This window comes from Vicia villosa, linkage group LG3 (genome assembly GCF_029867415.1).
Source record: "Vicia villosa cultivar HV-30 ecotype Madison, WI linkage group LG3, Vvil1.0, whole genome shotgun sequence".
Lineage (NCBI taxonomy): Eukaryota > Viridiplantae > Streptophyta > Magnoliopsida > Fabales > Fabaceae > Vicia > Vicia villosa.
In genome coordinates, this window is record NC_081182.1 from 42,828,300 (window position 1) to 42,852,927 (window position 24,628).

Genomic DNA, 24,628 nt, shown 5'->3' on the forward strand with positions numbered 1-24,628 from the left:
TTAAAAATATATATAAATTTGTAGTGGTTGCACAATGAAAACCAAATGTTACTACTAACAAATCACTCAGAAAACAACAAATTATTTTGCTTCGTCTTATCTTATCTTTAACTGCTTCTAATTACTTGCAATGGACGTTTATTTTGGAAACCCTAACCCATTTTCTGAAGTTGATAATAACATACCTCCTCCTGTTTCCTCTGATTTCATTAACTTATCTGATTATCTTGTCCTTGACGATGATTTTGTTGCTAATCAAGACTCTAATTGGTCACAAAGTACAGAAACTCCTGAATCATCGGATAAAGCAGGCTCCATCAATGATATTAATGTCATTAATCAAGGATTTAGTGATGAGATTGAAACCTCTATCAACAACAACAACAACAGTAACATGATCATGCAAGTGCTTTTTATACTTCTATCTATTTTCTTGTTGAAATATATGTAAGTATAATATTAATATATCTATTGTGGACTCTTTGGTTTGACAGAAAACGCAAAAATAGAGGGATTAGTGAAAGTAGTACAGTAGAAGTGAGTCGAAGGGTTACGTTTAGAACGAGATCGCAGTTTGAGATTATGGATGATGGATACAAATGGAGGAAGTATGGAAAGAAGTTTGTCAAAAATAACTCCAACCCAAGGTAATTAATTAGTAATTAATTATACTTAATTAATCAATATGCTTTATTTTAAGTTATGTTGAGCACTTGTACTTTACTGAAAATCATATCCAATATAGTAGTGGTCGTGGTGGGTCTGATTAGATGTATTACCATATAGTTTTTTTTGTGGCGGCTGATATGTACTATTGCATGATATGGAGAGGGGATATGGACTCATTTTGTGATAATTAATTATAAACTGTATCACAATCATATATAGCTGTATGCATGTTTGTTTAATTAGCAAACAAATGGTGTAGAATTAATAAACCCTACTTGTGTGGTTGCCATTTGTTTGTCCTTCGATCGAGAAAAGTGTGTAGCAACTTGTTGTTTCAATTTGAGTGTATATATATGTCAGATCAGGCTCCCACTTGTTAAATAATGATGTAAGTGTGGAAAGAAAGTTGGAATAATAATTTAATAAATTTCAGAATTAGTATTTAGTATACTAGTACTACACACACCTGATAGATCTATGTGAACATGCAGGAACTACTATAAGTGTTCAGGTGAAGGGTGTGGTGTGAAGAAGAGGGTGGAAAGGGATAGGGAAGATACAAGCTATGTGTTAACAAGTTATGATGGTGTCCACAATCATGAGAGTCCGTGCACTTCGTACTACACTCCGCCGGCAATGTCTTTGGTGTATTCTAATGAATGGCAACTGCAGCAGCAGCCTTCTACGAACTCGTCATCTTCTAATTAATCGATTAATACTTAGTTATATCTATAAGTATATGGATGTGTATATATGTATCGGTAGATCCTATTAATAAAGCCTGGGAAGGTTTGGATGATTTGGAAATCTCGCAATGATGTATTCTTGCAAAGATTTCTTCTGAAGTGAATGTAATGAAATAGGTTCAATTCTCTTCTTGGAAATGGTTTTTGGCTATACTTTTGTTCGGGTTCATTTTTTGGTTATGGTATTTTTCTCTTACCACTTAGTTCTCTTGGGTTCTTTCTTGTACCGGTGTCTCTTATTTGTTCTTTCTATAGGGCTTTGTACTTCGTTTTGATTACTACCTATAATATTTTAGCCTTTGACAATCTAATTGAAAAATAATTGATCTTAATTAAACAACAATAATGAGAAACAATTACACATGCTCCATCAATATTTTTTCTTTCAGTACAGTTAGGTTTAGGGCTTGAGCTTCCCCACTTTGATAGCTTCATCAATTGCCTTCTATTCTCCAAGTCACACAAATGATAACATTTTTATCATTTCTAATGCCTACTCCTACCCAAAATGTAAGTTTTAGAGTCCAATGAATTTACGTTAAACTTTAAAATTTCTATTAGGTTAATTATTTATAATTAAAAAAATTAATTTATTATTTTTTTCAAAATATAAAGTTTATCTAATAGTTAATTTGGTTAATAAAATATTAAGCATGAGTTAAATGTAAGACACCATTAAATAGGACGTTGTTTGTAAAGTAAATATAATCAAGCTTTAAAGATAATTGTGACAACAATAATACATGAAAAATTATTATTTTAGTAGATTGATGGGTATAGCTTACAAGAAATGATTATGTGGTCTTTAGATAAATATAAATATTAGAAATAATATTTATATTTAATTGATTCATCATAAGAATACTACATAATATATTATTGTTTGTAACTTTCATAAATTATTCTCATATTGATAGCGATGTATCTTGATCGGAAACTACTATTGTTCAAACATCAGAAATAGATCATAAGAATACTACATAATATATTATTGTTTGTAACTTTCATAAATTATTCTCATATTAATAGCGATGTATCTTGATCGGAAACTACTATTGTTCAAACATCAGAAATAGATCTCTTTAGTACCATTAAATGTTGTTTTCAACAAGATAATTTTAAACCCTAGATAAAATGTTTTCCTCCTATATATACAACACTAATATCTACGAGTCCTTTGAACAAGTATTGTAAAATGCATGGCCATGTTGAAATAAGCCAATATATGATTTTAAGTTTGTTTGTTGTTACTAAGTATATACTTGAATATCAAGGAATCACTACAGAAAAATGTTCATTTCGTAACAAACTATCACCTTGGCCAACTAATTCACTAAGATAAAATCTATTCCATTACGCACGTTCCTTTCATTTTAATTTTTAAGTCACTTTTCCCCTCAGCCAAGTTTTCAACTGTTAGAAAAAATCCCTAAGGGACATGCTCACTAGAAATTTTGTTGTTTATTATTTTTAAGCCACGTTTCTCCATGGATGGGAATTCCAACCGTGGAGAAAAATTGCACTGGTCATGGGTTCGAATATTAATACCGACTGTTGAAATTCTGGTATGACAGACTCAGGATGTCATTCACGATGTCAAGACATCTGATCTGTTATCAGCTTAGCTAAGGCATGACAGAATGATCCCCAATTTTTGAATACCCCTTAAGAGGAAGGAGTCCATGAGTACTGGGACCATGTTAGTTCAGTCAACATAACCAGATTGTAAACTTCGTTGGTTCTGTAATAAGACAAGCTATTAAACCTGATCCTGATGTTTTACACGATGTTACAACATCCAATACATTGTAGAAGATAAATAACACAGTGAATTGTTTACCCAGTTCGGTTCAACCAACCTACTCTAGAGGCTTCCAAGCCAGGAATAAGTCCACTATAATAGAATCAATTCACAGACCCTCAGCAAACCTCCAGTCTGCGATCTAATCACTTAAAACTACTCGTGATATACTTTACCTAAGACACTCCTAGGTATGAGGCCCCCCTCAATTTCCTTAATCAATCACAACTTTTGATCTTCTTAACAATAGTATTTAAGACACTCTTCAAGACACAATACTTGATCTAGCTTTACAGCTTTCAATCAAGAACACAATACTCAACTCTTACCTACAGGTTTCGAGTGAGAACAAAAACTTCTCTTACCTACAGGTTTCAAGAAGGACATGTCACCCATCCCACAACCTGGGTGGTCTACCTTTACAAACCCTAATGACAACATCTTTTCAATACACGGTTTGCTTACAAAACTAGGTTACAAAGGTTTCTTTTTATAACCTAATCCCAATTGGACTTGGGCTCACAATCGCAGCATTACTAGATGTTACAAATCAGCAGATATCTTCTGCTAAAAGAAAGGTCTTCAATCACAAGTTTTCTAATATATCTCCTAAATTAGAAACTGTTGAATCTTCAATATTCTGATTTGATTCTTCAATATTCTGACTTGATTCTTTTGACCTTTAAATTTGAGCCACATAGAATTACATAATATTCCATAGAATATTCTGTATTTGTTGACTATCAGAATGAATCTTCATGTTTCAGTTCTGCAGGCGCGATGTCATGAATTGATGTCATGACATTCCATATAACATCTTGCTTTTGTGCTTGTTTTGTTATTTTTATATTTGCAAGACTTATACATTCTATTACATATTGCTGCTATTATAGATGCCAATCAGCCAATAAAAACATCAACAACTGTTTTGTTTTTATTTATATTAAAGCCACATTTCCCCACAGTTGAGAATTTCAATTGTCCTGTTTTTATTTTAAATTAAAAGTAAATTACATTTCCCAGAGTTGGAAATTCCAACCGTGGTGAAAAGTAACCATGTTTTGATTTTCCAAAATAAATAACACTTTATGTTCATTCATTTTTGCCCTAGACGAACTTTATCTTCTGCTTCTACACTTCATCTTTCATTTACGAAATCTACTTCTCCACTAAACCAAACTCAAAAACAGTATTTCTTCCAAAAACAAAACTCAAAACCATCTTTTCTTTCATTAACGAGTTTCGCAACTCCGTCATCTCTTCTCCAATTCAATTTGGCAATGTTAGTTGTTGTTGTGTCATGTAAAATATTTAATGTTGTTGTTGCTGAGATTTAATGTTTAATGATTATATTGATCTTGTTTTTTTTTGTTATTGAGATTTAATGTTTAATGATTCTATTGATTAAGTTTTGTTGTTATTGAGATTTAATTTCTATCTACTCGATTGATTTGATTTTGTTGTTGTTGTTGAGATTTAATATTTAACGATTCTCTTGATTTTTTTTATTTTTGTTGTTGTTCTTCTTCTTCTTCTTATTCTTTTGTTAGAAATATTTAATATTCTATTTTGTGATGGAAGTTCTCAATATTGTCAGTAAAAACATGTGGCAAAGATGAAAAATTCAACCAACTGACTTTTCACCATGGTTGGAACTCCCAACTGTGGGGAAAAGTTGTACGGATTGACTTTGCACCATGGATGGAACTTCCAACCGTGGGGAAAAGAGGGTTGACTGACTTTTCACCACGGTTGGAACTTACAACTGCAGTGAAATATAGCGCATTATCCAATTTTTCACCTCGGACCTTAGCCTCGAGGGGAAAAGTAGTGCTCTTTCTATGACACCCTTCGCTACCATGGACACCCAATCAACGAGAAACCTTTTTGACATGTGTGATTGTATTTTACATATAGTATGAACTAAGTAAGCAAGCTAAATATGTTCTTCCGCCTTGCAGATGCCTAAGTTATCCAGGTTCAAGTTAACATTAGATATTCTTTTGCCCCTACTCCTTTGGTAGCCACTACTCTGGCTCCGGCCCCTTCCCCTACCCCGATTCTAGAAGGTTTGGCTCATGTGCTCAAGGTGGATCAACTTACAGATGTTGCAACTATTTTGACAAAGGAGAAATTGACCTCCCTTTTTGTCTCGTCGAAGAGGGAACAAGAGGAGGAATATATGTCTCCTTCGACTAAACATTCTCAAAAATGGACTCGTTTTGCTGAGGACCGTGCTTTTGGGGAGGTGAATCCCTTCATATAGATACCTGAGGAGGTATTGTTTTGACTTCGTATTTATCCTTCGTCCATAATCTTCCTGAGGGAGAGAATATGGAATTGGCTTCTGAGCTTGCCCATAGTATGTTAATGGTTGATACTTTTTCCCTTGTCTCTGTTGGACGGGGTGACGTTTTGGCCCCAAGTAATCCGTCCCAAGAAAGAGATACTTGGAAAGTGAAGGCCGAAGCTACATAGTTGAGGTGCGTTAATCTCTAGAAGGAGCTTCTTGCGATGCAAGAGGAAGTAAAACCTGCCAACTCTTTACAAAATGCGGCAGAAACATATGGCTCTCCTTCAACTTTAGTTGCTCATGTGAACGAGCTGGAAGGTTCTCTTCAAGATGTGGAGAAGCATTATAAGGTTGCATCTAATTCTATTGAGGATAATACTCGTCTGGTGGAAAAACATTTAAAAGTCTTTCTACAGGAGACCGAGTCTCATGCAGAGGCATTGAAAGTTCTTTAGGACAAGGTGGTCGTGTTGGACTTGAGTGTTCCCTATAGAAGTTGTACTTTTTCACTTCTGAAAAGAAATGCTCCTAACTCCATAAGATAAACTCTAATACATCATGCCTTATCCCAATTTCCCTAAATGCTCGCACACTCATAAAACTCTAACATGTCTGCCCCAACTCATATGGATCAAAGAAATGTGTCACGTAACTTGCAAGACTATAACACGAAACTTATTTCTTTGACTTCCTCTTCATATTTCCGGTACATGAAACATTTCCATATCATTCGTGTTATGATTTATGTTATTGTTGTTCAAACTACTGTCCTTTAGGGTTTGTTATTTTTCTTATTGTTGACACACTAAACCCTGTAGGTTGTATATTGTTGTTTTTGTTGAGGTAATAAAAGGTTTAGAGTTATTATTGTTGTTGTTAAGATAAGATTTTATGTTGTTGGTTTTGTTGACGTACATAAGTAAAAAAGTTTATGTTTTTGTTAGTTATACTATTATTTTTGTTGAGGTAATAAAAGGTTTAGAGTTATTGTTGTTTTTATGATGAGATTAAAGGTTTTATGTTGTAGTTTTTGTTGAGATAAGTAAAAAGTTTATGTTATTGTTATGGTTTTTGTTAGTTATGTTGTTGTTTTTGTTGAGTTATGTTGTTGTTTTTGTTTATACAAGTAAGATATTTGTGCTATTGTTGATGTTTTTGTTTAGTTAAGTTGTTGTTTTCGTTGAGATAAGTACAAGGTTTGTGTTGATGTACTTTTGTTAGTTGTGTTGTTGTTATTATTGAGTTATGTAGTTATTTTTATTGATACAAGTAAAAGATTTGCGTTAATGTTGATGTTTTTGTTAAGTTATGTTGTTATATTTGTTGGGAAAAGTAAAAGATTTGTGTTATTGTTGTGGTTGTTGTTTGTTATATTGTTATTTTTATTGAGTTATGTTGTGGTTTGGTATGGCAGGCTAACAACAAGTTTCCTCGGTAACTATTTTTAGTTCACAAAAGCAATCATCTTAAAAATAATATTTATGGTTCTAAGAGACACAACATTGCTTTGTTGCAAATCCATTTTAGATGACAAAGTCAATCCTCTTGAAAACAACATTCATGAACATATAAAACATAATATTGCATGCATGACTTTTTGAACCATTTGTAAAAGACTCATGAGTCTCTGGTACTAATAAGTCAAAAGTTTCAATCATAAATAATATAAAAGCATGTTGATTTCTTAAACACGTTTTCTTATGTTTGACTATTTTATTCGAAACGATTTTAAGAATTATTTGTCCCACGATAAAACTTTCAATCATTAATCTCATAAGTGGAAAAACTTCAGATAAACTCACTTATGCATGTTTTTGATCTAGTCACTTGTACGCATCCAATAGTATATCACATCATCCTTGTGATTGTTTGTAGCAATCCCACTGTCCACTTGTGGAGGGACCTGTTTAAACTTAGAGCAAAATATTGCATGCACTTGACCAAACACTAGAATTGTTTGCACCTAACAGATTTGAATCTGAGACCGTGAGAGGAACACGCTCTCAAAATTTAAATCTTCACCACTAAATCGACCCCTGGGGACTCACATCATCCTTATGTACCGCCTTATAATTCTATTTTTTTTATTTGTCGTAAGACATATCTAGATTTCTTTGAAAAACACACATTTTATTATAAAGAACTTCAACTTTTAAATATCGACATGATTCTGTTTGAAATGTCTTTTTATACATATTTAGACGAATAGGTGTATATGTAAAGAAAGATATGCTTATGAATTTCTTGATAAACTTATAGAAGAAAAATTGAAATTTAAATAATTAAGTTTGTTTTTTATTAAATAAAAAAAAACTTGAAATTCTTTATTTTTCATTTGGAGTAGATAAGCCTATTCTACTAGTACGATGGGATTGAAGTCTAGTTTCCAACATTATTAGACTAGAAACTAAAAAGTGTGGTCAATGGTCTTTCTCAAGTGACAAAATAATTTTGATGACTAAGAAGCCTTCTTGCAAGTCATGAGACTGATTGCATGCACTATGCATTTGATACACCTATTTTGGATTCTTGTTTCCAGAAAACTTGATATCAACATCCGTTTACCCAAAAAAGAAGGTCCCTACACGAACGACATATCTTCTAGTATTGCCTAATTAAGGTTCCCTACACAGGTGACATATCTAAAAATCTATCTATACAGAACATTGAATCTATGGTTCCCAGTGACTTTTCAACTCCAGCCATTGATAATTTAAGCGTGCATGATGAGCTTTAGTTTCGTGGTTATCATTCCTCGGGCAAGAAGCTATCGACAAGCAAGTACGTAGCTTTAAGTTGACTGCTTCTCGGGTGTTTCCACTTGTTTCCAAAAGACATTGTAAAAAGTATGTCCAAAATGTTAATCAGCAGATCTAAATTCATTGCAGTAATAAAAGTTAAACCTCTGTTTGGTAACACGGTATCCTGCCGCTACCGCACGTACCAAACACGGTATCCTGCCGCTACCGCACGTCCACACCCTTACTACCGTGGTTTTTGCAAGAATCCCAAACATAGGCTAAGTCATCTAAAGTAATTAATCTCAATGATTGCTTTAGTTTCACTTGACCTCAAGTCCGCCCTAGGCGCAAACCTCGAGCATGTGAGTCCGCCTTCTCACATACAACAGCAATATTCCGGTCGACTTCAAATACGTCCAAACAAATTCAAATTACATTTGGTATTATATTCATTAAAATAATGTTAAAATATATTCATTTACATGGTTAACCTTTTTGATGAAGCACAGACACAAAACAGTACTTGTGTAATCGTAGCCTCTTCCTCTTTCTGCAACAATGCTTTTATGGAGCATTCAACTCAAATAGTAGACGCGAAGATGAAGTAACATGTCATGAAATGTTAATTTTCTGACAAATTTTATTAAAAGGCTAAAGTAGTAATCTGCCACAAACATAAAAAGATCAATTTAATATTTAAAATGCTTAAAGAATGAATGTTACCAATGTAAAATTTAAAGAATTGGAAGTTGCATTTACCCTAAACAATATGATCCATTAATTTAAATCACATGGTCAAGATCGATTATTGCAGGAAAACAAATTTCTACATGTGCTCTTCTATTATGATTTTTGAAAAACCCAATTGACAAAATAATTGTGTTCAGTATTTTGTTCCAACAAACTTTAGGGAATTGCAACAAATGAGTAAATACTTTTTTTGCGAATCATAAATAGTCATGGATTGATATTTCATGAAGAATGCCTTCCAACATCTGCAACAGTGAGAACTATATATGTGCTAAACAGAGCTACATGCCAATGACTGAAAAATCTTGGCATTTACAAACTTAAATGAATTAGACACTGAATTCAGCAATCATTTAAACTACTACAGACGCCGACATGAGTGCGAAAGACCTGGGAAGGCAGTGGAAACAGTTCAAACCAGAGTTCGGTAGTCGGAAAGAAGGTCAAGATTCCTCGAGAGACAGCAGATAAAGCAATAAAGTTACCTCATAAAAATTTTATTGTAGAATACTATCACAATACTACAGGCACTTTTCTCAATTCATTTTCTTTGATTTACCTACAATTTTTTTCAAAATTAAATATTACGCTCTCGAATGTCACACATTTACTATGCATGAAAGGTATTGAATTCTTTACATCAACACCAATGATCATGAGAAATAGCCCGGTTGAATGGGCATAGACTCCTCACATTGAGCTACAACAGCTTCCTCTGCTATGATCCAGCCATTGCAATTGGACTTCACTTGTTTGATCTCTTCGAAACAACTCTGAGAAAATGAATACAAAAGAGCATAACATGTAAGGATATAGATAATAGGAGAATTCGTTGGGAGTTAGTGCTTTGTTTAGTTTGGATTATTTTGTATAAATATAGAGTGAATAGAGGAAACATTGTGAATAGAGTAGTGATTCTATTGTGAAAGGGCAAAGACTAGTTATGTAAATAATTTTGGTATTTTAGATAAATTCTTCGCGGCAGAATACTAACCTCAGAACAAGTATATACAAGCAAGGTCATCCAATCCCAGTTTTCAACCATTTGCCTTTGGTTATCATCAAGTGCTTCCTGTAAAAAGTATAGTAATGGGGACATTAGTTGCATCTCAAATTTCCTTGGTCTTCCACAAAGCCTGCAACTTCCAGCGTTTATTTCACCGGCTACAGCTAAGATGGGTTTGCCACCATACGAGTATCTGCACAAAGGAGTAATAAGAAAAGAATGTTATACAATGAGGGGAGGATGCACAACAGAGAAAAAGAAAGATGAGAAGCTATGGAAAAACATAATTGATAGCACGAATGCATGATTGATGTAAGTATCAAGAGAACCTCAGCCAGTATGATTCTCCACTCAACTAAAGGGATCCATATAGAGAGCCGGAAGGAGAAACCAAATTCTCTCGAGCTTTCTCAACTCGCATGGATTCATATATAACTATATTACATGTTCATTTCATAATATGATTAGAAAGAAATTATAAATCGAGTAAACAAATTATAAATCGAGTAAACGACAGGTAAGATGCATTTAGCTCTATGGTAAGTTCATGTCTAAGCATAACTGGTTACGTACCTGAAACACTGCTCAGGATAAGCATCCAGCCGTTTCTTGAACTTGAGGTAAGTTCTATCAGCAGTCAAAGCTTTATCATATTCATACTTTTCCTTTTCCCATGTCTCTTCACCTTGTAAATCATCCTCAGCAGAATTTCCATTTCCCTTAATAGAAAGTGATGAATAGCTAGAACATACAGAACTAAGATCCCCAGTAGATTTCTCTTCCTGTGTGTATATATAAAAGCAAGGCACCGCTGAAAAAATAACCAATTTTAGCACACAATTGATTACGCCCAAAAAGTTAATCAACATTATCCAAAATCATATTTTCTGTACCTGGAATATCATTATCATTATCACTGTCATTATGATTATGAAGTGAAGGTGTTGTAGAGAAATTGTGCTGCTGGCTCTTTTTCCGCTGATTCTTGCTCTTAGATTTAGAATTGGAAGAAGCCAAATTTCCAGCTTGAATGAGTGCATTGGCCAGTTCTTCAAAACTCATATCATCTTCACTTCCGTCTTCATCGTCTTCCGAATTGAGACCTTCAACTTCGGTTTGTTGTTTATCTTGAGAGGTATCAATGTCAGCAATTTCAATTTTCTGAAGCCGAAGAACTCGCCAAGAGGTTGCGCATTTGGGCGAAACGCAACCGAAGATGAAAAGAACGCGATGCTGATGATGAGATACAGGAGCATAAACTTGTGCAACAAGTGATAGATTATTGTCACATGTAGCACATCGAAGCAAATCCGAATTGATGGTGTCTATTGGAATAGGCCAATCCTGTTATCATTGTTAGAATAGAAAAGAGAATTAGTTACAGTTATTACCGATATAGTCATAGAATTAGAGTTTGAATGAGAAAATTGAAGAGATGAATTACCGGGAGGCCTCCGATTTTGGTTGTAAAAGGATCGGATGGTTCGCGATGATCGTTGGCCCATGGTCCTGGCATTCCTAGCCAAACTTTAGCCATTATTAGTGTTGCTAAGGACAAAGCTATATGTTGTTTTGTAACGCGACGGTTACAGTTGAGAGCAGACACGGTGGTGCGTTAACAAATGAATGCCGACAAAGGGAGTTGTATGGAGGAGGAGACGGAGGGATGAGGGGTGGAGATGTAGATGGAGAGAATGGCGGCCGCGGGACAGGGGAGATAAGCGGAACTCAACAAGCGCAGAGGTTTTAGGTTGGAGGTAGTGTATTGTAATTTTAAATGATAGTGAGGGTAGTTTCGTATATACAGGAGGTGAGATAGAAATATTTTTGGTGCGAATAGTTTTTCTATTTTTTATTTTAAAAATTAATTTAAAATTTAGAAATAATGAAGTTGATTTTATTTTTTATTTAATTTTAAAACAGATTTTTATGAAATTTAAAATTAAATCTCATTCATATAAGCCCTTATTATTTTAGCTTTAGTTTTTAAATTTTTGTCTATGGAAGGAGATTCTCTAATTTTAAAATCTCTAATTTCTCTTAATCTTAGTGAATTTTCATGAGAGAAGTAAAAAAGAGATAAAAAAAAGGGAAATAAGATGAGAGATGCATTTTTAGAGAGAGATAGAGAGAAAGATAGAGTACAATTCTCGCAATAAAGTCAAATAATCTTTCTCCATTTGTTTATATGTTAGTATCTTTTTCTTTCCCATTTTTTGATAATGATAAAGGTAAAAAGTGTAGTTTCAGTATATTTTCTTTATCTTTTAAGAAAAATTATCTGTTTTATTTCTTTCATTTATATTTTTTATGTTGACCACCTCATTGAGAGATGTGTTATCATCAACAAAATAAAAAGAATGTGGTTCTATGAGATTTACAGAGTAAAGTCATCTAAAGGTTTTAGCAAGAAAAAGATAAATTACAAGTATCATTCAAGAAGCAATCTCAAAGCAAAGTATCCAAGTTTCTCTAAGAAGAGCTAAAAAATAGTTAATCAATCAAACAAAAGGAATTGAAGATGTGAAAGCTTGTGTGATTCTGCGCTTATTGTTTTTATCTTGTATTTGATCAATTATATGCAAATTAAGCAAGAATAAGTCTTATAGTACTAAGGCGATGCGCACACACACTAAATATGGTTTAAACTATTCATCTTTTTCTAAATTCTTCTAAAAAACAATCATGGCAAGTGTTTAATCGATTCATAAGTAATTTTGATTAATTAGGAAAACTAAACTCATTGTTTTATCAATTAGAACTTCCATCTAATCAATCAAGGAACAAGTTCGGCTCTTATTCGATTAGGAAGCTTTATAATCGATTAAGATACTTAGTATATTATGGTTTCCTTTTATAGCTTAGTATAATCGATTAGCTTGTCATTTCTAATCAATTGGATAGCATCCAAACTCGTGGATTGTTGCCTATTTCACGCGCCCTCTTTCTATTATCACTTTTGTTCGCAAGAAATTGTCTTAGAGTTAAAAGATTAAAAAACTTCATCTGAGAGTTATGTTTTTCTATTACTGTGTTAAATTTGTTTATTCAAGAGCTTAGTCCTCTTGTATTTTTGTAATAGACTTGAAGGTTGCAAATAAATTTGTAAAAAGCTTGTGTAAGGTTGTTAAGTTAAACTCGTATAAAAACTTAAATTGTTGATAATGGAAATCTCAAGAAGAAACAATTGGGAACTAAAGTAGGTAGTGTGGTTTAAGGTTGAACCATGATAATTTGTTTGTGAACTAAAGTAGGTAGTGTGGTTTAAGGTTGAACCATGATAATTTGTTGGTGCGATATCTCTAAACTTTGTCTCTTTACTTTTTGTTTTTTATCTATTCTACCGGTTAATCTTTGTTTTCACCCTCTTCTTAAAATCAACCATCCTAAAATCAATTGTTTTCTAAAAAGTTTTTGAAACACAAATATCATAATTCAGTACCCCTACTCAATTTTTGTTTTCACCCTCTTCTTAAAATCAACCATCCTAAAATCAATTGTTTTCTAAAAAGTTTTTGAAACACAAATATCATAATTCACCCCTACTCAGCTCTTCTGTTTGGAATCGCTTGTTCAATAGGACCAAACACAACTCATTAATGAATGTATATGTGAATCGAAATGACCAAGTATAATATTTGTGAACCGCTCAGACAAAACATGATGCCTTAAGACTGCAACCCTCCGGACCCAGCCAACCATTGTCGAGCCCCGCTCGACTGTCACCTATCCGACCAATGCTGCCAGTGATCAGGCTCCATCTTTGACGAAAGTTCGCCCTTGCGACTTCAACACCACTACCTATCGTCGTTTCGACGTCTTATGCTCACTTCCCAATAGCTTTTATGACACTTTGGTTTCAGCCAAAGTCAAAAAAAAATCTTCTCTTTAGCACTTCAAGTTTTAAGACATTCTTCTACATCATCCATTTTAAAGTTGATTTAAAAATATATAAAATTCACTTGACGGAAAGATTTTAAAAAAGAAAAGTGTTACGATAAGGCGACTCATTACCTCCCTTCTTATTGCTACAGGTAGTTGCATAAAAATTTCTCAAATTATAGATTTGGTCAAAATGAAAACTATAAATTTCTTACCTTCAATTTGCAAACGATAAATTGATCTTGGATAAAAAGAGCCAGACATTAGGATTATGACTATCAAGGCAACCAATCCATCGAAGTGTTTGAATTGGTCTACAATGTTAGAACAAGATTTGTTCTTATCAATTATCTTAGTTTTGATGATAACAATAATATGAATTTTGCTTAAGATAATATGGTACTCTAATCCAATGCAATTTCCCTTTCAGGAAATATATATAAAGAGTACGCATAATTCAGCGCTCAGAAGATGTGTCTCAAATGGTTCAGCGTGCAACATCAGAACATGGTCTGGCAAGACATCAGAAGATGGTCGAAGCAGAATCAGAACATGGGTCTATGGAAGCATCAGAAGAACATGAGATCAGAAGCACTGAAAATCAGAAGATGGTATCACGCTCAGAAGCACTTCAAGGTCAGAAGATCAGAAGATGCTGTGCACCAAGCTGTTTGACTCTGATGATATTCAAACGTCGTATTCACAAACATCAGATCAGAAGGAAGTACACGTGGCAGACTACGCTGACTGACAAAAGGAACGTTAAAGCTACTAAAGGCTACGTCAGTAGACACAGCGTGAACAAGGCTCGAGGTAGTTGACAAAAGCGTATAACATTAAATGCAAAGCTGTACGGAACACGCAAAGCATTAAATGCATTCAACGGTCATCTTCTCAACGCCTATAAATATGAAGTTCTGATGAGAAGCAAGGTTAACGATTCTGCACAAAATCAACTTATATCAAACTTGCTGAAACGCTGTACAAATCAAAACTCAGAATCTTCATCTTCATCAAAGCTCACTACATTGCTGTTGTAATATCTTAGTGAGATTAAGCTTAAACTGTAAGAGAAATATCACAGTTGTGATTATCGCTTTTAAGAAGCATTTGTAAACTCTTGAATTGATTACATTAAGTTGTAAGGAACTAGAGTGATCGGTTGATCAGTATACTCTAGGAAGTCTTGGCAGTTGGCTGAGCAGTTTGTAACTAGAGTGATCAGGTTGATCAGAATACTCTAGAGGAAGTCTTAGCAGTTGGCTGAGCAGAAAGTCTTAGGAGTGAACTAAGCCTAGAGTGATCGTGTTGATCAGTAGACTCTAGAAAAAGTCTTAGGAGTGAACTAAGCAGTTGTTCCTGGAGTGATCAGGTTGTGATCAGAAGACTCTGGAAGACTTAGTTGCGGCTAAGTGGAAAACCATTGTAATCCGTGCGATTAGTGGATTAAATCCTCAGTTGAGGTAAATCATCTCTGCGGGGGTGGACTGGAGTAGCTTCGTTAACAGCGAACCAGGATAAAAATATTTGTGCATTTATTTTTATCGTCCAAGATTTAAAGTCACACTTATTCAATCCCCCCCTTTCTAAGTGTTTTTCTATCCTTCAATTGGCATCAGAGCGCCGGTTCTAAGGTGCAAGCACTTAACCGTGTTTAGAAAAGATTCAGGAAGAGAAAAACGCTTCATTTAAAAGATGGTTGATGAAAGTGAAAGGACTATACCTACACCTGCATCTACATCTGGCTCTGCTGAGCAATACAACGGTAACAATGGTTATACTAGACCGCCGGTATTTGATGGTGAAAACTTTGAATACTGGAAAGATAAACTGGAAAGTTACTTTCTGGGTCTAGATGGTGATCTATGGGATCTTCTGATGGATGGTTACAAACATCCTGTAAATGCCAGAGGCGTAAAGCTGTCAAGGCAAGAAATGAATGATGATCAAAAGAAGCTTTTCAGGAATCATCATAAATGTAGAACTGTTTTGCTGAATGCTATCTCTCACGCTGAGTATGAGAAGATATCTAACAGGGAAACGGCCTATGACATATATGAGTCCTTGAAAATGACTCATGAAGGAAATGCTCAAGTCAAGGAGACAAAAGCTCTTGCCTTAATCCAGAAGTATGAAGCCTTCAAGATGGAGGATGATGAAGACATTGAAAAGATGTTTTCGAGATTTCAAACTCTTACTGCTGGATTGAGAGTTCTTGACAAAGGATACACCAAGGCTGATCATGTGAAGAAGATCATCAGAAGCTTACCCAGAAGATGGGGTCCTATGGTGACTGCATTCAAGATTGCAAAGAATCTGAATGAAGTTTCTCTGGAAGAGCTTATCAGCGCCTTGAGAAGTCATGAAATAGAGCTGGACGCAAATGAGCCTCAAAAGAAAGGTAAGTCTATTGCATTAAAATCAAATATCAAGAAATGCACTAACGCTTTTCAGGCCAGAGAAGAAGATCCTGAAGAATCAGAATCTGAAGAAGAAGATGAACTGTCCATGATTTCCAGAAGGCTAAATCAACTCTGGAAGACCAAGCAAAGGAAGTTCAGAGGCTTCAGAAGTTCAAGGAAATTTGAACGTGGAGAATCTTCTGATGAAAGAAGATTTGACAAGAAGAAGGTCATGTGCTATGAATGCAATGAGCCTGGACACTACAAGAATGAATGTCCGAATCTCCAGAAGGAAAGTCCCAAGAAAAAGTTTCATAAGAAGAAAGGTCTTATGGCAACCTGGGATGAGTCAGAAGATGATTCAGAAGATGAGCAGGCCAACTGTGCGCTGATGGCGACAGAAGATGACGGATCAGAATCTACATCAGAATCAGATTCTGAAGAGGTATTTTCTGAACTTACTAGAGATGAGTTAGTTTCCGGTCTAACTGAACTTCTGGAACTCAAGTCTCAGATTAGTCTCAAATACAAAAAGCTGAAAAAGCAATTTGAATTTGAAACAAAGAAGCTTGAGTTGGAGAATTCTGAATTAAAAGAAAAACTTTTAAAATTATCCAATAATGTTGGATCTCCTTCTGATTCAGAAAAATCCACTCCTAGTCTGAACCATATTCTGAAAGAATATGATTTAAGTTTCAGAAAGTTCTTATCTAGAAGTATTGGCAGAAGTCAGCTAGCTTCTATGATATATGCTGTGTTTGGAAACAAAAGAGTTGGCATTGGTTATGAGGGTGAAACCCCATACAAACTTGAACCTGTTGATGAAATGAAAATTATATACAAGCCATTGTATGATCAGTTCAAGTATGGCCACTCTCATGATATTAGGCACACCTCACATGCACAAAGTTTTCACATAACACACACTAAGAAGCATGTGACACAACCTAGGAAATATCATGAAACTCACATTAAGAATTATCATGCTGTTCCTCTTATTGATTATAATGTCAAACCCAAGTTCAATCAGAACTTGAGAAAATCTAACAAGAAAGGACCCAAGAAAATGTGGGTACCTAAGGATAAGATTATTCCTATTGCAGATATCCTTGGCTGCAAGAAGGACAAAGCACAACATGTCATGGTACCTGGACTCTGGATGCTCGCGACACATGACAGGAAGAAGGTCTATGTTCCAAGACCTGGTGCTTAAGTCTGGAGGAGAAGTCAAGTTCGGAGGAGATCAGAAGGGCAAGATAATTGGCTCTGGAACTATAAAGTCTGGTAACTCTCCTTCCATTTCTAATGTACTTCTTGTAGAAGGATTAACTCATAACCTCTTATCTATCAGTCAATTAAGTGACAATGGTTATGATATAATCTTCAATCAAAAGTCTTGCAAGGCTGTAAATCAGAAGGATGGCTCAATCCTATTTACAGGCAAGAGGAAGAACAACATTTATAAGACAGATCTGCAAGATCTTATGAGTCAGAAGGTGACTTGTCTTATGTCTGTTTCTGAAGAGCAGTGGGTCTGGCACAGAAGATTAGGTCATGCTAGTTTGAGAAAGATCTCTCAGATTAACAAACTGAATCTTGTCAGAGGACTCCCTAATTTGAAATTCCAATCAGATGCTCTTTGTGAAGCATGTCAGAAGGGCAAGTTCTCCAAACCTGCATTCAAGTCTAAGAATGTTGTTTCTACCTCAAGGCCATTAGAACTCTTGCACATTGATCTGTTTGGCCCAGTCAAAACAGCATCTGTCAGAGGAAAGAAATATGGATTAGTCATCGTAGATGATTATAGCCGCTGGACATGGGTAAAATTCTTGAAACACAAGGATGAGACTCATTCAGTGTTCTTTGATTTCTGCATTCAGATTCAATCTGAAAAAGAGTGTAAAATCATAAAGGTCAGAAGTGATCATGGTGGTGAATTTGAGAACAGACCCTTTGAAGAATTCTTCAAAGAAAATGGTATTGCCCATGATTTCTCTTGTCCTAGAACTCCACAGCAAAATGGGGTTGTAGAACGAAAGAATAGGACTCTTCAAGAAATGGCCAGAACCATGATCAATGAAACCAATATGGCTAAGCATTTCTGGGCAGAAGCAATAAACACTGCATGTTATATTCAGAATAGAATCTCTATCAGACCTATTCTTAATAAGACTCCCTATGAATTGTGGAAGAATAAAAAGCCCAACATTTCATATTTCCATCCGTTTGGATGTGTGTGCTTTATTCTGAACACTAAAGATCATCTTGGTAAGTTTGATTCCAAAGCTCAAAAGTGTTTCCTTCTTGGATATTCTGAACGCTCAAAAGGCTACAGAGTATACAATACTGAAACATTGGTTGTAGAAGAATCAATCAATATCAGGTTTGATGATAAGCTTGGTTCTGAAAAACCAAAGCAAGTTGATAATTTTGCAGGTTGTGATATTGACATATCAGAAGTTGTTGAGCCAAGAAGCAACGCATCAGAAGCAGAGCTTCTCAGAAGCAAAGAATTTGAAGATCAAGTATCAGCTTCTCTGGAGGATCTAAGTATTTCTGAAGAACCATCTGTCAGAAGATCATCCAGACTCATCTCTGGTCATTCAGAAGATGTCATTCTTGGAAAGAAGGATGATCCAATCAGAACAAGAGCATTTCTTAGAAACAATGCAGACTGTCAATTAGGTCTTGTATCTTTGATCGAGCCAACTTCTGTTGATCATGCTCTAGAAGATCCAGACTGGATAATTGCTATGCAAGAAGAACTAAATCAGTTTACAAGGAATGATGTTTGGGATCTTGTTCCTAGACCAGATGGATTCAATATAATCGGTACAAAATGGGTCTTCAGAAACAAGCTCAGTGAGAAAGGCGAAGTGGTAAGGAACAAAGCCAGACTGGTGGCTCAGGGTTATAGTCAGCAAGAAGGGATTGACTACACAGAAACCTTTGCACCAGTGGCCAGGTTAGAATCTATTCGTCTATTAATTTCTTTTGCCACTCAACATAACATCACTCTCTATCAGATGGATGTTAAGAGTGCCTTCTTAAATGGTTATATAGATGAAGAAGTTTATGTCCATCAACCTCCTGGTTTTGAAGACTCTATGTCTCCTAATCATGTTTTTAAACTTAAGAAATCATTGTATGGATTGAAACAGGCTCCCAGAGCTTGGTACGAACGCTTAAGTTCTTTCCTTCTGGATAATGGTTTCACTAGAGGAAAAGTGGACACTACTCTCTTTTGTAAAACCTTTGAAAAGGATATTTTAATTTGTCAAATATATGTAGATGATATTATTTTTGGAACATCTAATGCTACACTTGGAAAGGAGTTTGCTAAGTCTATGCAGGCTGAGTTTGAAATGAGCATGATGGGAGAACTCAAGTATTTCCTTGGAATACAAATAAATCAAACATCAAAAGGAACGTATGTTCACCAAACCAAGTATGTGAAGGAACTTCTGAAGAAGTTTAATCTTCTAGACTGCAAAGAAGCCAAAACTCCTATGCATCCAACATGCATCCTAGGTAAGGATGAGGTAAGTAAGAAGGTAGATCAGAAGCTATACAGAGGTATGATTGGATCTCTTCTATATCTGACTGCTTCTAGACCTGACATTCTGTTCAGTGTTTGTTTGTGTGCTAGATTCCAATCAGATCCTAGAGAATCTCATTTAACTGCTGTTAAGAGGATTCTAAGGTATCTGAAAGGTACTACTAATGTTGGTTTAGTTTACAGAAAATCTAAAGAATACAACTTAGTAGGATTCTGCGATGCTGACTATGCTGGAGACAGAATTGAAAGAAAAAGTACTTCAGGAAGTTGCCAATTTCTTGGAAGTCATTTGATCTCCTGGTACAGCAAGAAGCAAGCAACTATTGCTCTATCAACAACAGAAGCAGAATATGTCGCTGCTGCTGGTTGTAGCACACAGATGCTCTGGATGAAGAGTCAGTTAGAAGATTATCAGATATTTGAGAGTAACATTCCTATATTCTGTGATAATACTTCTGCTATATGTTTATCTAAGAATCCTATTCTTCATTCAAAAGCTAAACATATTGAGATAAAACATCATTTCATAAGGGACTATGTTCAGAAGGGTGTTATTTCTTTAAACTTTGTTGATACAGACCATCAATGGGCTGATATCTTTACAAAACCCCTGGCTGAAGATAGGTTTAAGTTCATTCTGAAGAACATCAGTATGGATTTATGCCCAGAATGAGAAGATGAGAAGTTCTCATGTATGAGTATCTTCTGAAATGAATGTGGAACAATTTTTTTTTCAGAAGTTCTGATTGAAATCTTTTAGAAATTATGATTCGGTTATTACTAACGTTTCATTGTCTAAGTTGATTCAGAACCTCTTTTAAAGCAAAACAGCTGTTACGTTTTATCTCGGGATGGTAAACATGTCGTTACTATTCATGGATAAGCGCGCGTGCAGTTGAAGGGACGCCGACCATAGGTAACTGTGCCAGTCACTTCATTTGTTTTTATTATCTCTCCTCACGTCACGTAACATTAAATGCTAGTCATCATTCGTTTCACTTTATTTTCTTTTAAATACTCTTCAAAATGGTTTTTTTTTGGTTTCCTATCTTTTTGTTTTCCTCTTAAAAGTTCTCTCTCTCTCTCTCTCTCTCTCTCTCTCTCGGTTTTCATTTCTTCTCTCAAAACCTAGCGTTCACCATAAGCCTGTTGAAGCTCCATGACTCAAAGGCGACAGATCTCTGTGCATCTCGGGATGGCTCTTCTAATACCGCTCAAGTCAGACTCTTCTTTGATGTTGTTATCAACTTTCACCCAAAGACAGAAGACTTTCTTGAGTTATGGGAGGAGGTTAAGAATGATATTCTTAACTTCTATGTTAAGGGAAAGCCCCGTTTGCAACATTAGCTCTCTGTCTGTGAACTGTCCCTCACTTCCTCCTTGGTTCTGGGATCTCTCCTACAGTGGAGGTTTCAGTCTGGAAGACAAGAAGTCCTCCGGGATTCTTGATGGGTTGACACAGAGCGTGTCTAGCTAGGGTTCTGTTTTTAATTTTTGTAGTGATTTCCTTTTTGGAAATCCTTTTTTGTATTTGCTAGGAATGTTTTTCTGCTTGTTAAACATAGGAACCTTTTGTAATATCTTTTGCTGATCAATGAAAAAGTTTCTTTGTGTTTTACATTCCAGTAAATGTTTTCTTTTGTCGTTTTATACATCTGAATTTTTTTTTTTTATATATTCTTTTTGATGTTATGACAAAAAGGGGGAGAAAGATAAATGATAAATTGATTTGATTAAATCTATCAGTTGCTGGGTAAAGGCTCCCACACATTCACTAACAAGAACTGCAAGTTCTATATGGTTTAAGTGTTTTGCAGGTACAGAGAAGTGAAGTGAATCTTCAAAGCAAACACTAGAAGCAAAACCATGGAAACTGAAGCAAGCTGAGTGCTGTCAAGCTTCAGAGATCAGAAGCAAGAAAGAAGAATGAATCAGAAGCACTGATAATAGAATTTGAATATCATTGTCTATCCTGTTATGACAAAATTCTATTTGCCCTGATACATATAATGTTATGGCTCTGATACATTATTTGCTCTGATACATGTTTTTAGCCTAAATGCTCTGATACATTTGGCTCTGATACATATCATGTATTTGAATATACATTTTATGTTCTAACTCGTTCATGCTGACTTTTGTCGGTTAGTTTTTGTTCTGTAACATTACAGGATGTAGAGATGCTCAGATGATGCTCTGGTACATTCAACAATGTTCTGATACAAATCTAGCATGAAGTGATGTTGGTAGACATTCAAAGTTCTGAAGCTATCCGAGGGAAGCAGAAATCAGAAGATGTGAATGTTCTAAAAGATCCAGTAATTCAAGTTCTGAAGCTGTCCTGAATGGAAGCAGAAGTCAGAAGCTGTGAATGTTCTGAAGATCAAAGAAATTCAAGTTCTGAAGCTGTCCAATGGAAGCAGAAGTCAGAAGCTATGAATTCTCTGAAGGCAGAAGCTTATATGATCGTCTCTACCGAAATAATCAGGGAAGTCTTTTATCAAAGTTCTTCGAGTATTTATTTCAGGGGGAGATTATTTATCTCAGGGGGAGATTGTTAATCTCAGGGGAGACATATTCATATGCTTATGCTATAGCTGTGTAATTTGTCTTTTGCCGTCTACTCTTTCTGATCGCAAATTCATATCATTTATATATGTTTTTGTCATCATCAAAAAGGGGGAGATTGTTAGAACAAGATTTGTTCTTATCAATTATCTTAGTTTTGATGATAACAATAATATGAATTTTGCTTAAGATAATATGGTACTCTAATCCAATGCAATTTCCCTTTCAGGAAATATATATAAAGAGTACGCATAATTCAGCGCTCAGAAGATGTGTCTCAAATGGTTCAGCGTGCAACATCAGAACATGGTCTGGCAAGACATCAGAAGATGGTCGAAGCAGAATCAGAACATGGGTCTATGGAAGCATCAGAAGAACATGAGATCAGAAGCACTGAAAATCAGAAGATGGTATCACGCTCAGAAGCACTTCAAGGTCAGAAGATCAGAAGATGCTGTGCACCAAGCTGTTTGACTCTGATGATATTCAAACGTCGTATTCACAAACATCAGATCAGAAGGAAGTACACGTGGCAGACTACGCTGACTGACAAAAGGAACGTTAAAGCTACTAAAGGCTACGTCAGTAGACACAGCGTGAACAAGGCTCGAGGTAGTTGACAAAAGCGTATAACATTAAATGCAAAGCTGTACGGAACACGCAAAGCATTAAATGCATTCAACGGTCATCTTCTCAACGCCTATAAATATGAAGTTCTGATGAGAAGCAAGGTTAACGATTCTGCACAAAATCAACTTATATCAAACTTGCTGAAACGCTGTACAAATCAAAACTCAGAATCTTCATCTTCATCAAAGCTCACTACATTGCTGTTGTAATATCTTAGTGAGATTAAGCTTAAACTGTAAGAGAAATATCACAGTTGTGATTATCGCTTTTAAGAAGCATTTGTAAACTCTTGAATTGATTACATTAAGTTGTAAGGAACTAGAGTGATCGGTTGATCAGTATACTCTAGGAAGTCTTGGCAGTTGGCTGAGCAGTTTGTAACTAGAGTGATCAGGTTGATCAGAATACTCTAGAGGAAGTCTTAGCAGTTGGCTGAGCAGAAAGTCTTAGGAGTGAACTAAGCCTAGAGTGATCGTGTTGATCAGTAGACTCTAGAAAAAGTCTTAGGAGTGAACTAAGCAGTTGTTCCTGGAGTGATCAGGTTGTGATCAGAAGACTCTGGAAGACTTAGTTGCGGCTAAGTGGAAAACCATTGTAATCCGTGCGATTAGTGGATTAAATCCTCAGTTGAGGTAAATCATCTCTGCGGGGGTGGACTGGAGTAGCTTCGTTAACAGCGAACCAGGATAAAAATATTTGTGCATTTATTTTTATCGTCCAAGATTTAAAGTCACACTTATTCAATCCCCCCCTTTCTAAGTGTTTTTCTATCCTTCATACAATACTTGGGATTATCTATTGGAGTTTATCCTAAAAAACTCCAAACTTGGGAACCAGTGAAAAAAAGCTTTTCAACCTAGAATAATCGAATAAAGATTCTCAACTTTTTGGAGGAAAAGGTATAGTGATTTTAGGCCAAAAATGAATAATACAAGAAAGAAGATGATGTTTATTTTAGATGAAAAAGGATGTGAGAGAAAGTAAATTATGAAAGAGATAGAGAAAAATAAATAATTGAAAGTTAGAGGATCCAAATCTAGAATAATCGTGTTTTATTTTACCGATGGGGTTGAATCGTAATGCTTAAGGCTTTGTTTGGTAAAAATAGCGATTGAGTGATAAGCTAGTTGATAGGTAATAGCTTATGACTGATGACTGATGACTTATAGCTTATTACTGGTGACTTATTTATAGTTGATAAGTTAAATGAAGTGTTTGGTAAAATTAACAGTTCAACTAATTGATTATTTAAAATGACATAAAAGATATTGAATACGTAATTATTTAATTTAAATTAAAATAAATTATAGAGGATAAAAGTGAATTTTAGTTAAATAATAAGGGTAAAAATGGAAGAGAAAATGATAAGCTATAAGTTAAAACGCTATTTGAAATAGCGTCTGAAAAATAAACTATAAGCTAATAAAATAAATTATAAGTTTGTGATGAAAAGACAGTTACCAAACAAGTATTTTATTGTTATATATGAGCTTATAAGCTATAACCTATATGCTATAAGCTCAAAAAATGGCATGCCAAACAGTTGCTTTCGTTTATTACTCATGTCATGAGCCAAATAAA

At 35.0% G+C, this 24,628-nt stretch overlaps 2 protein-coding genes across 2 annotated transcripts; one reads left to right on the forward strand and one right to left on the reverse strand.

Annotated features, from left to right (window-relative positions):
- On the forward strand, positions 1-1,932 carry LOC131655541 (probable WRKY transcription factor 51). Its single transcript, XM_058925391.1, has 3 exons — positions 1-402; positions 495-647; positions 1,161-1,932. The coding sequence occupies exons 1-3, from the start codon at positions 131-133 to the stop codon at positions 1,375-1,377; spliced, it is 642 nt and encodes a 213-aa protein (XP_058781374.1). The 5' UTR covers positions 1-130; the 3' UTR covers positions 1,378-1,932.
- Positions 1,933-9,468: 7,536 nt separating this feature from the next.
- LOC131655542 (uncharacterized) lies at positions 9,469-11,769 on the reverse strand. Its single transcript, XM_058925392.1, has 5 exons — positions 11,451-11,769; positions 10,900-11,350; positions 10,580-10,817; positions 9,995-10,199; positions 9,469-9,773 (listed from the first exon to the last, which is right to left on the reverse strand). The coding sequence occupies exons 1-5, from the start codon at positions 11,541-11,543 to the stop codon at positions 9,654-9,656; spliced, it is 1,107 nt and encodes a 368-aa protein (XP_058781375.1). The 5' UTR covers positions 11,544-11,769; the 3' UTR covers positions 9,469-9,653.
- Positions 11,770-24,628: the final 12,859 nt, after the last annotated feature.